At 42.6% G+C, this 12,260-nt stretch overlaps 7 protein-coding genes across 7 annotated transcripts; 4 read left to right on the top strand and 3 right to left on the bottom strand.

Annotated features, from left to right (window-relative positions):
* Window positions 1–506: 506 nt before the first annotated feature.
* EAF01_010087 (uncharacterized protein) lies at window positions 507–1,706 on the bottom strand (the record flags this gene model as incomplete). The annotated part of the gene is made up of 2 exons (XM_038918344.1): window positions 507–1,089; window positions 1,204–1,706. 2 exons carry the CDS (start codon window positions 1,704–1,706, stop codon window positions 507–509), a joined length of 1,086 nt encoding a protein of 361 aa, XP_038766314.1.
* Window positions 1,707–2,266: 560 nt separating this feature from the next.
* Window positions 2,267–2,891, bottom strand: EAF01_010088 (uncharacterized protein; the record flags this gene model as incomplete). Its single annotated transcript, XM_038918345.1, has 2 exons — window positions 2,267–2,827; window positions 2,889–2,891. The coding sequence occupies 2 exons, from the start codon at window positions 2,889–2,891 to the stop codon at window positions 2,267–2,269; spliced, it is 564 nt and encodes a 187-aa protein (XP_038766315.1).
* Window positions 2,892–3,119: 228 nt separating this feature from the next.
* On the top strand, window positions 3,120–4,687 carry EAF01_010089 (uncharacterized protein; the record flags this gene model as incomplete). The annotated part of the gene is made up of 3 exons (XM_038918346.1): window positions 3,120–3,360; window positions 3,424–3,637; window positions 3,691–4,687. The coding sequence occupies 3 exons, from the start codon at window positions 3,120–3,122 to the stop codon at window positions 4,685–4,687; spliced, it is 1,452 nt and encodes a 483-aa protein (XP_038766316.1).
* A 235-nt stretch (window positions 4,688–4,922) lies between these two features.
* Window positions 4,923–5,721, bottom strand: EAF01_010090 (uncharacterized protein; the record flags this gene model as incomplete). Its single annotated transcript, XM_038918347.1, has 2 exons — window positions 4,923–5,017; window positions 5,094–5,721. The coding sequence occupies 2 exons, from the start codon at window positions 5,719–5,721 to the stop codon at window positions 4,923–4,925; spliced, it is 723 nt and encodes a 240-aa protein (XP_038766317.1).
* Window positions 5,722–6,667: 946 nt separating this feature from the next.
* EAF01_010091 (uncharacterized protein) lies at window positions 6,668–8,614 on the top strand (the record flags this gene model as incomplete). Its single annotated transcript, XM_038918348.1, has 1 exon — window positions 6,668–8,614. One exon carries the CDS (start codon window positions 6,668–6,670, stop codon window positions 8,612–8,614), a length of 1,947 nt encoding a protein of 648 aa, XP_038766318.1.
* A 702-nt stretch (window positions 8,615–9,316) lies between these two features.
* EAF01_010092 (uncharacterized protein) lies at window positions 9,317–10,401 on the top strand (the record flags this gene model as incomplete). Its single annotated transcript, XM_038918349.1, has 3 exons — window positions 9,317–9,716; window positions 9,820–10,157; window positions 10,210–10,401. The coding sequence occupies 3 exons, from the start codon at window positions 9,317–9,319 to the stop codon at window positions 10,399–10,401; spliced, it is 930 nt and encodes a 309-aa protein (XP_038766319.1).
* A 526-nt stretch (window positions 10,402–10,927) lies between these two features.
* On the top strand, window positions 10,928–11,353 carry EAF01_010093 (uncharacterized protein; the record flags this gene model as incomplete). Its single annotated transcript, XM_038918350.1, has 1 exon — window positions 10,928–11,353. One exon carries the CDS (start codon window positions 10,928–10,930, stop codon window positions 11,351–11,353), a length of 426 nt encoding a protein of 141 aa, XP_038766320.1.
* Window positions 11,354–12,260: the final 907 nt, after the last annotated feature.

The raw sequence follows: 12,260 nt of genomic DNA on the forward strand, positions 1-12,260 counted from the left end.
TTTGCTAGGGTTCATGGTTGCTTGGGAATGGCTTTCAATTGAAGGAGAGATAGAGCACAGGCTCGTTCCTAGAATCAATGAAATTTGAGCATGATATTAAGTTTCATTTTGAGTGGTGAATGACGGTTTGGTATTTGTGCTGTTTTCCTAGCACCAAAACAACATTGAAACGCTAAGTATATTTTTGAACGTAACTCCACCAGTGGGTGCATGGACTGACGGGACACTACACAAATTGACTTGTGGATATCTCTCGATATATGAATTCGTACATTCTAGGAATTTTTACATCATTCAATACAGATGGAACAATACAAATGTGAAGTCTAGTATCAAACAATCGAAGAATGAATTTGTGAAAGATTCAGAAAGTTGAGAAGTGTCCCGTCAATTCATGCACCCACTGGTGCTCCACGCATGCGGTTTTCTAATAACGACACCATATGCAACCGATGTTTTGTTTTTACAATTTTGATATTTCTAACATCCTCGTCAACTTCGCTTTCTCAGCCCAGAAGCTTCTTCACCGTCCCAGGAGGATTTCCACATTCCCCCAACAACTTTTTATGCCCCTCCATAGCCCCCTTACAAAACGCTTCTAAATCCATCTTCTCAACTCCCTCCCATTTGCCGTCCGCACCCCCATCAAAAACTTCCATGCTGAACCATCCCCTGAATCCCGTTCCGAGCACCGCTCTTGCTACTTCTACTATAGGTAAATAGCCCCCGTTATATGGATATGGTCTAAAATCATGACTCCACTTCCCCCTCGCTCTCAGCTCTTCCTTTTCCTTTTCAGCGGGGGTGGTGGGGATAGGGACGGGCGGTTTATACGCGTCGGAGATTTGGAGGAGGTAGATTTTTTCGGGGGGAACGGTGGTGGTGAGGGATTGTAGGGATTGGGTGAAATTCATGTGGAGTTTTGCTTGGGTCCCTAGGTGCGAGATGAGTCCTGAAGAGGTGGTTGGGTCGCCGTATTCGCCGCCGGCGGTTTGGAAGGTGTCGAGACAGAGACCGATGTTGGGGCGGTCGACTAGTTTGACGATTTCCCAGATGGTGGACCAGGTGGGGGCATGGGTGGCCCAGCACCTACAGGTAATAGTGTTATTTATGCGTTGATAATGAATGGGTGGAGGAATAGAGGGGGGGGGAGGGAGGGGGAAAAGAATTGAAGAAGCGAAGAGAGGAAGAGGGGTATCTTACCAATTCTCATAAGCAAGACGAAACCTATGTTCCGCGAGCAAATCACACAACTCCCTCAAATCATGCGCCAAAACATGAAAATCCGACGAGATATCTGGCGAATCCGAACTTCCCACTTGCAACATATCGGTACCCACAGCCTCCATGATACGAATCCAACCCTTCGCCCGTTCAAAAGCATCTTTCCTTTGATTCGATCCCTCGGGCCATCCCTCAAAGTTCGAAAATGGCTGCAACATCATTATTCCCAAATTATTCTTCTCGCATAGTTTTTTGACTTCGGTTCCGGCTGAGCATAATGAATCGTAGTCATTTTCTTTGATTTCTTTTTTGTGAAAGGTCGAAGCGAAGGAAAGGAGATCGGGAAAGCCAAGTTCAATGGCTGTGAAGCCTGCAGAAGAAATTGCAGAAAGTTTTGAAGAAAGAGGGGTTGAAGATGTGCCAACAGAGACACTGGCGAACGACGCTGGGATTTGGGTGAGAGATTCTGGAGAGATGGTCATGGTGAAGAATTAAATTGTTCAGAGAAGTTTTGAATCCCAATTGAGCTTTTAAATTATGGACGGGAGTCAAAACACTGAAGGTGCTGTTTGCTTTTTATATAGAGAGTGACGTCAGGCAGATAGATGGTGGGGCAGTTGTTTCACGTGATTGTATATTATAGAAAGAGGTGCGGAACCATTCGGGAGAGCACTGTTGTTTCCCTGTGTCAGACATTTCAGAGGATCTAGAGTGTGTGATGGTGGTGGAGAAGATTGTGTGTTTGCCAATGTTTAGGTAACATCGGTAGTATCATCGGTAGTATCATCGGCCGGCTGGAATGTGCAAAGACGCGATTCATGATATGCCGAACCCTCTCATCCACTCGAACGATACATATCACTCCGCCAAGTTGCATCAAATGTATCTGTGGGTATTCCTTCATGTGAAAAATAAAAACAGGCTTTTAGGTCCATCGATTGTAGATTGATAGAAAGTAAAATAATAACACGTACCATACTTGTGGTAATTGGGTATCTCAAAACAGAAAATTTGTCCATGGCCGTTGGAAAAAATAAAAGAATCAAGACTTTTTGAACTCCTCCTTTTGCTCCATGGTTTGTGAAATGAATCCTCTCAATGCGGCCCATCTACTCGCAGTTCCTGAAGCAGCGGGTACTTGTTGACCCTCCGCAGCAGTGGCGTCTTTTGGTTTCTCCTCCGTAACTCCAACCAATTGTGCCATATTCTTTCCAAATCTCTCCCTCTCCATAGCCTCCAACTTCTCCCTCTTCTTCGTTGCTCCAGGTCGACTCTTCATACTCTTTTGCTTGATCTTTCCACTCTCTCCTCTGCTAATCTTCTCCAAGCCTTCTCCCTCAAAATCTGGTAGTGCATCTGCGAGACTTTCTAACGTGGTAACCAATTTCTTGTTTGGACGTCTGCGCTTGAGGGGCTTTGAGCTGCCTTTTTCGATGCGGTTGACAAAGGCGGAATGCTTAATTGTTCGTTTGTCCTTCTTGGACTCGATGAATGAATCGGATATAACAGCACCTTCACGATGCACAGGTGGAACGTGGATACCTGAGCCTGCTTGAGAAGCTTTTGCGCGCATAGAATTTCGTTTTTTGGGTGCGGTGGGCGCCTGTGAGGATAGTTAGTTTTGCGACTTTAAACAGGAAAGATAAATATTCTTCCGGACGTACCATGATCGCGAATTAGCTATCTGTTGAAATATTAAAGTGGTACAAGAGGATTTGTCTGAAAATTGGTGAAAGATGTGAGTGAGAGCTTTGAAGGTAAAAATGTTCACTGGTGCATTGAAAGCTCAAAGGTCTAGGTTAACCTTAACTTAATTAGCGAATAAAAAAAGTTGTCGGAACTATTTTTATGAAGCGACTTTCATAATTCAAAAATCACAACCACAGGAAACCAATATGAATTCTGCTGAGGAAAAGGCGAGTGCTTTAAGGCGACAAATAGCTGATACCGAGACTGAACTTGCTTCCCTAAAACTACAATTATTGGGTATCGAAGGAAGCGATGTCAACTCAAAAGATCCTGAAGTCACAGAAGAAGAAGGTCTCGTGACTCATGACGAAAGTAAATGGCCCATGAGTGTGGAAGAATACAAACGATATGGAAGACAGATGATTGTGCCTGATATCGGTATTCAGGGTTAGTTTATGGACCTCTGGAGATATCATTTATTTTTTGGATACATTACTAACCATGATTTAGGACAACTACGACTTAGATCAGCCTCCGTTCTCTTAGTAGGGGCTGGAGGCTTGGGATGTCCGGCTGCTGCATACATCGCCGGTGCTGGAGTTGGTACTATTGGAATCGTCGATGGAGATACTGTAGAAGAGTCGAATTTACATCGTCAAATATTGCATAGTACAGACCGAGTGGGTGTCAATAAGGCTGTCAGTATTGCGAAATATATATCTGGGTATGGAATCTCTTTCAAAATGTTAATGACTATAAATATTAACGAACTTCTAGCTTGAATCCAAATGTAAGAACAAATATCTACGAAACACATCTTACGCCTCAAAATGCACAGGATATAGTCAAAGAATATGATTTAGTTCTCGACTGTACTGATCATCCCACATCCCGCTATCTCATCTCAGATATATGTGTTCTTCTCCAGAAGCCACTCGTCTCCGCCTCCGCTCTTCGAACAGATGGCCAGTTAATAGTATTAAACAGTCCTGCCTTACCTCCTGGTAACATATCAGGTGGTCCATGTTACCGCTGTGTCTTTCCCAAACCGCCTCCGCCCGAAGCTGTGACAAGTTGTGGCGATGGAGGAATTATCGGACCCGTTGTAGGTGTAATGGGAGTTTTACAAGCTTTAGAAGCTATCAAGCTTATTGCATCGGGGAAGCTGGCTGCCTTTGAGGAAAATATAGAGACGAGTTCTACCCCCAAGACGAATCCTACTACAATGTTATTGTTCTCTACAAATGGAACATCGCCATTCAGAAATGTCCGTTTGAAGGGCAGACGATCGAATTGTTTCGCTTGCGGAGAGGAACCTCAGTTATCTCTTGAGCAGCTGAAATCTGGTTCAGTGGATTACGTCTTATTTTGCGGCATGACGCATCCTATCAAATTATTGAGTGACGCAGAGAGGGTTGAGGCAAAATATTACCAAGAATCTATAAGGAGGAAAGAAAAAGACCATTTGTTGATTGATGTTCGAGAGAAGGTGCAGTTTGACATCTGTAATATTGAGGGATCCCACAATGTACCTTTCTCGTCATTTCAAGGCAACAGAATCAACGAAGATCGCCCACTATCAACGCTCACCGATGGTCTGGACCCGAAAACTCCTATATACGTTGTCTGTAGGCTTGGTAACGATTCTCAAGTAGTCACAAAAAAGATGAAAGAAATGGGATTGGACCTCAAAGGCGACAGATATATTGGTGATATCAAGGGAGGTTTACGATCTTGGAAAGAACAGGTAGATAGCTCTTGGCCAGAATACTAGACTATAGTAGCGAAATCAAGACCCTTTGTATGTTTGAAGGAGCGAGATTGATATTTGAGTTGGTATTGTGTGCGAAAAGTGCATAATGTGAAGCACTATAAGGAGTGGTTCCATGAACGCCAAAATGGTACAAATGCTTGCTAAGTTGATGTCCTTGCTTGCCATAAAAAATGATAATCATTACAACCCACCATTCCTTCCACCATTTTCTTATGCGTTCCTAGTTGGATTGGGTTTACACGTATGTTTGTCGTTTTCTGTTGAAAGCTCTTTGATCCTTCAACCATTGCCTATAGCCGGCTACACTTGAGATTTTCTCGCCGTAATAATCTAAAAAGATCAATTAGCAGTATTCTTGGAACGTTCATTTATTTACCTCTTCACATGAAGCTCAAATCAAACGTACCAGGCACCGGATTCGCCATTGAACTCGCACTGGGATCCACCCTATACTTCTTAACCCTCGCATAAAATTCCTTCTCCTTAATATCCATCTGCTGTCTAAACTTCCTGTTCTTCACGTTGAATGCCGCAGTCCCCAGAATTGGTCCGGTCAACCATCCAGCTCCTCCACATGCGAATGTAACCAATCCCAATGTAATGAATGGATCCAATGGAATTTGTCCAACCAGTGCATCCATATCCGCATGTGTAAGAATCTGCGCGCCAATTACGAAACCACCAAATCCCGTGCCGATAGAAGAACCGAGTTGGAACCAGCGACGGGTTCGACGGAGCTTGAAAAATGTGTTCCAATCTAGAACCTCTGTTTGCGCGGCGATGGACTTTGAGGTTTTGGTTGGTGGGGAAGATGTAGTTGTGGATGCAGAACGAGTAGCAGAGGTACTGGATTGGAATGTAACATTTCGTTTATAGTTAGGAACCAGAACTCGACGTCGCGAGCTTGGGGTTTGAGTATCTGGAGTGCGAAGAGGGGTAGTTGATGCAGTTTGATAGGTGCAAGATGTGAGGAGTGATGGTTGTATGCGGCAGCTAGCTGCTGCTGTTCTTAGTGTTGGCGCTGAATACAGCATTCTGATAGAGAGAGGTGATTGCAACTTCTGGTGAGTTTTTGTGGTGATGACGAAAATTGAAAGCTTTCTTGAGAGCTTGTTTGTTGATCCCGGTATTTTGATATCGATGGATGGTTCAAACCGGTTGTTATTTTTCTTAGGGCGGCGGTACTATTTACGAATTTTGAGCTAGCGCAGCAAGAGCTTGGGACTAGGTACCTGGGCAGGTGTTGAGACATTGACGGATCATTTTTTCAGTAATCAGAGTTCTAGAGAAGGAGTACAAGGTAAAAAGACTAAATCATTTCCATTACGTTTTTAAGAATAAAGAACGACTCTCTGAACTTACTACTCGAATTTTCTAAAATAAGTATTATTCTTTGAATTAGAGAGTATTTTAAACAATAAAATGATTATCAAAAATTAAAGTGAAAGAGTAATTAGATAGTATTTTGAAAAGAAATCTCAAATTCCTAATAAATCTAGCTTGATATTCTAGCTGAAAATAATCTTTAATTAAGAAATATTCTTTATTCAAGACTAATTAGCCTATTTATATAAATAATAAGAATGATTTTCTTTGAATTAATTATAAATTCTATTCTTATTATACTCTAGTTTCTAAAAGTTATCTTTATTAATCAAATTCTTCTCGTTAAATTATTCTTAAATTGAATAAAAACTATTTCTCAATTCATTCTCTATTAAAATTAAATTAACCTCTTAAAAACATTTTTTTACTTCATTTCATTTTTGTTTCTCTATGAAAGTTGGAGATTCATCTAAATTAAGTAGAAAGATCAACGTTTTTATTAATCTTAGATTGACTTAATCTGATCTCTAAAACAATTACAACTTCAATTTTCTTCAACTCAATTTCGATTTGTTTAGCGGAATCAATTTCCCTACGGGGAGAGAAGAGTCTCCTTTAAGAATAACTTTTTCGATCTGTCCGTTAGACATCTCAATGTCTTCCGAAAATAATTCAGACTTCACCGGGGAAGATACGTGTTTACCAAGATCAAAATTGGCCTTCGATTTCAGAGTAGTCGAAAGACCAATTTATAAACCAAATAGCGGTCCACCACTTCAACCAATTTCACTCATTCCTCCTCACGAATTAAAAGGAATTATTCTCGATTGTTTTCCATACCCGAAGCCAAACGACCCTAGCCACTTCCTAGTGGGCTACGAACAAGAGCCACATAATCGCATTATTGTACACCCAAATAATATTCGCAATTATGTGTCAGAATATACCTTGGAAAATTGGGAGCATGAACGGAGCACTGCAGAAGAGAATCGGCTCATTAAAGAACTTCAACCTCGTTTGATAGCATCAGAAAAAGCAAGAGTATTACGAGAATTGAAAAAGGCTGGTAAATCACGTGATGATCTAAAGGAGGAGGATGCCGAACAGTATCAGGCTCTGGGAATGCCGAAGAAGAGAGGCAGGCCTAAGTCTATGGCGAGTGTTTTTAAGCCAGCACCAAAGCCAGTATCCGATCAACCAAGTGGGAGGCGTGGACCTGGAAGACCTCGGAAAGTGGTGTCAGTTCAAGTTGTTTCGCCTGCTACTTCTCATCCCCATCGGCCTTCTTTGTCTCAGCCATCCTTATCTCAGCCATCTCTATCTCAATCATTTGCTAAAGCACCAAGAGCAATTTTGGAGCATACAATTGCCGATTCGACAAGCGAAGACGAGGACGAAGATACCGATTCAGCGCTTGATGATCAACTCAGCCATGAGGCAACCCATACATCTACCACCTCTAGAAATTTCTCTGCTATCCTGAAAGTTACGAGTCCGGCAGTGCAGCGGTCTAGTCAGGGTCACCTAAACAAGACTCCCGTTCAATCACCACAAAAGTACAAATCCTTCAAGATGTCACCCCACGATCGCCCCAAGAAAGCTGCAATTCTTCCTGGCATGAGTGTAAACGCATACCCATACGACAATCTCAATTCTAATGCTAGCAACAATAAGAAGAGCATGAAAGTCGACAAAGGTTCAAGCACCCAGAACCAATCTCCAGCAAGCCTTCAGTTACCCATCCTATCAAGTGGCGAACACTCCACTGGTCGTACATTTCACGGCACAAGTCAGAAGCCTCAATCTAAAATTGTCGATTACTTCAAGGATTCTGGTACTAAAACCCCTGCTTCGAAGACGCTTGGTGTAAGCCGAGATTACGAGCCTTCGTCTAGTTTGAAGCGCAAATCTTCTCCATTTATAGGACGAGAAGGTGAGTCAAGTGGAAAGTCTCGAAGTAAAACTCGGAGACTTGGAAAGGGCTCCAATGAGTTTTATGATGCCGAATACAAGGGAACTTCGAAAAAGAAGTCTGGATCACCCATCATTGAGAACTATGAAACAAGCTTCGAGCCAAGCTTGAGTGCACAGCGTGGAAGCGATGCTTTCAATCTCCGTAGCTCTAGAAGCAGAAGTCGACGACTTGAATCTTCTCCTAATAATAAGATAGGGCTCGAGGATAAGGATGAAGATGCGATTGAGGATAAGGATGAAGATGTGATTGAAGATATGGATCAAGATATGGATCAAGATATGGATGAAGATGGAGAGGAAGAGAAAGACTCAAAAGAAGCTTTTGGCGGCGAGCCGCCAAAATGGCATATAAAGACAATCTTAGATCACAAGTACGAACGGAATGACAGTGTCAACAAGCAAGAACTATGGTATCTCGTCGATTGGGAGGGTGATTGGGACCCGACATGGGAGCCTGCCAATGGTATCTCGGAAGAAGCCGTCGATGAGTACATCGCTTCGAGACAAGCTCAAGGACTTGGCAATCTCTCTGTTTCGATTGACGCGATAGATATAGGGGCAATTGGTGATTCATTATCACGAGGCGATGATCTAGAACGCAGTATTGAGGACGACGGGTATTCGTAGTCTTTGTTCCAGGGGAGAAGTCAAGGATGTTAGGATTTGAAGCAGAGGAGATAGCAAATCAATTATCGACCAACGAATCAAAAGTTGGGAGATAAAGTTGGAGATGTGGGTAATAATTTATTTGGCATCGGTGGATCGTTAGAAGAAGCATAATGGGAGGCGTCTGAGGCTATCTTTGGTAGATTTGAGGCACATTTGGCCATTATTCGCAAAACGACTCAAAGTCTTAAGTAGGCAACGAGAATAGTGATTTTCGAAATTATCACAGATACCTAATATCATACCGCATTAGCAATTTTCTCAAAATTTTGATAGTGGTATTCGTGCAGGGTGCTTTTGAGGTCTAGTCTATGCATCAAATACCAGGAAGAGCAAGTGCTACCGGGATTTGTGACAATTAGGCAAATGATCGCTAATATGGGATGTGCCCTGCTTCTGACCTCCACGCGTAGCTCGCATTATTGACATTGAGGATTGCGGACTCAAGACATATAAATGATCACAGCTGTACTATCTGCATTTACTTGAAAGAAGAAACTTCCCTGTTTTGCTTCTGGACTTATCTTCTAATCTCGTGATCTGAAAGCCATTTCTACGTTCATCTGCTACATGTAGGCATGCTGAGCCGATTACCACATTCATTCATTTAAATAAGCAAACTAATATGAAAACGTTGCCAATCCACTCCTGCCTAGTTCAAAAATGGCATCTACAAAAGTAGATCTCACCTCTCCCGAACCCTACATCACTCCCGCCGAGATCTACAGCGGTACCTCATTCAACGTCGGCGGCAATCCCAACCCAGATTCTTTATCGTCCACCTCACCGGTAACCCTCCGTATAGCAACCGGGGGAGCTGGTCAATCCGGACTCATCCGCGCTCTTGCCAACAAGTTTATCGAGTTCGAGATAGACAGAACAGGTTGTCCACGATTCAGCATCGCGTGGTTACTATCGGATACGTCTGCAAGTTTCAACTATTTGGGAAGTAGAGCGGCGGATTGCAGCATCACTTATCATAGGATTGCAGAGGAGATAGCTGTGAAGCAGGGAATTGCGGAAAGAAGGGAGTATGCTTGGAGGGATCATTGGTTGCTTGTTGGTAGGTTTGCTAGTTATGTGTGGCTATTATATTCGCTGTCTCGTCTTGATGACAATATCCAAGCTCCATTTGTAATTGCCCATCCCGTTCTGATGATTTCTAGGGCCGAAACAAAATCCTGCCGGTCTTCCACTTGATAGCACAGACGACTCTACAATATTTGATCTATTCGGTCAGTTATTTATAGCTTGTGTAGAAAATGCAAGCATTAGATTCTTATCCCGATACGATAAATCGGCCGCCAATATCAAAGAATCTTCCATTTGGACAGCTATCGGTCAAACTCCATGGGCACATCCATATTCAAGCTGGTATCATCGCTACATAGAGTTTCCATTTGCTGCATTGAGAGCTGCATGTGCCTTAGGCGAGTATACAATTACTGATAAGGGTACATGGTTAAGTATTGAAGAAGAAATTAGAGAAAAGATGAGTATCTTTGTACGCTATGGTTTCATCTCCAAGATATGTGTTGAGCTAATGTATTGTGTAGAAAGCGAGCACAGATGCCCCAGATGATCCATTATTGAATCCTGCACATATCTTAGTAGGCACGAGAGGGAAGAACATAGCCATGGCTCATAAATTTGCAGATTGGATGATAGCAAGGGACGGTGGACAGAAGGTTATCGAGGAGTTTGAAGTGAATGGTGCTATCTTGTACACTAGTGCACCAAACTCTTAGAAAAGCGAATACAGTGAATCAAAATTCTTCGTAAGTTCCTTTGTTCAAACCATCCGAACATTTTGTTTTGAAGCACTCCAGAAACTTGAAGTTTGGGCTGACGGTTCAAGGGATCTTGAAGACTTCGAGTGCATGGCCAAGTATAATTTTATTGAAGAAATGTAGATTTGCAATCAAGGTTAATTCTACATGATGTGTTGCGTGGATCACGTCCAGTATTGTCATTCACTCGTTTTGAAAAAGGCATCCTCTTTATTCCATGTCACAAGCTGAATAAGAGGGGCTAACACGGCAAAAATCGACATTTTGAAACACTTGATCTGAATGGACATACAAAAGTTCTATTGATAAAATATTTTGCTAGTGAGGCTTAATCCTTCGACATTCACGAAGCCTTGGATGTTGTGGGAATCAATACAATCGCATATACACCCAAGAACTTGAGTGAGCTGTAATTTGATTCTTTCTTGTCGATTCTACAATTCAATTTCTTCCTAGCATACAAGTTACTCAAAATCTCACGACCATGGACGCTCAAGGCAACAAAGAGGAGTTGGATAGACGCTTCAAAGTACTCTCTACTAGGACATTTGAGCACGATAGAAAGTTCATAGTGACAGTCGAAAAACTCCCATCCGTCAAGACCATCATCAAGCAACCAATAATCCCGGGAGAATCATCTGCTGGCGCATTCGACACCTTTTCACTTGAGATACAACAAGAAAAGTGCAAGAACCTCGATTTCGAAAGCATGGTAATATTTAGGCAAACAAGCTACGCAGCGAAGATCATCGTCGACTCCGTGTTTCCCTTCACGGAAATCACGTCAAAAGCTCTTAGCTTCTTGAAGGCTATCTCTGAACTGGGGTTAACTCATGTCCACTCGGTAGCAACTATAGCTCGTTTATTAAGCTCATCCTCCTGCAATTTCTGTCCAAACTTCGGTTTTTAGTATTTCCCCTTGACTGGTAGTTGGTGTTGTTTCTTTTGCTTGTCTGAACCAGAGTTTTCTCTCATACGCAAAACGCAGGCATTTGAATACTTTGGTTCATCTTCCATCAGGGGCCTGCCATCTGTTTTCGCGAAGATATTTCTTCTCGGAACTCCGACTACAATGAAGGAGGTAGTCGAATGTTTCAGCGCACAGAAAGTCGTCGACATGTGCAACAGAAGAAGATATAAAACAAGACAGTACCATACTGTTTCCGAGGATCAATTCCAACCTCCCCAACACTGCCAAAATTGGGAAGCTGAACAGCGTTATCATTCCACTTATGCAGTAACCGTCAGAATCCCATTGCTAGGAGATTCTGATTCGCCCCCTTACATGGGAGGGTACTATTGCAGGTCATGTATTCAGTGTTGGAGAGGACCTCACCAGCATAGTTTCGTGGGAATACGCGTGATGAAACCACATTTTAGAGACGATTCAGCCAGAAAGGTTGTAGATGGAACGCTGAATCTCCCAGTTAGAACGATAGATGAGGATCTTAAACATACGGAAGCTTGTGCAAATGCTCGGGCATTTCTATGGCAGAAGAGACTGCATTTCAAGAAAGAAATGAGTTTCGAGTTTGAGCAATACCATCACATTATTTCTTCTCGATTATCTCATTTTCATATAGGTCTCAAAGCTCACTGTTCCGCAACATTAGGGATGACTATTCAAATAAGTCTTTCTCCAAACTCCTTTTCCTCCCACTAAACGATTCAACCTCCCACATTTGAATCACCAACTTTCATACTGATGGCGTCTTACCTTTCTTTTGTGCGCGCGGGATATCTTTGAGGGGGGGTATTGTGATAGGGGTTTCAGGAGAGACAATGGACAAATGGACTCTTTGCGGGTACACTGGCAT

The sequence above is a fragment of the Botrytis porri genome, assembly GCF_014898465.1.
Source record: "Botrytis porri strain MUCL 3234 chromosome Unknown BPOR_015, whole genome shotgun sequence".
NCBI lineage: Eukaryota > Fungi > Ascomycota > Leotiomycetes > Helotiales > Sclerotiniaceae > Botrytis > Botrytis porri.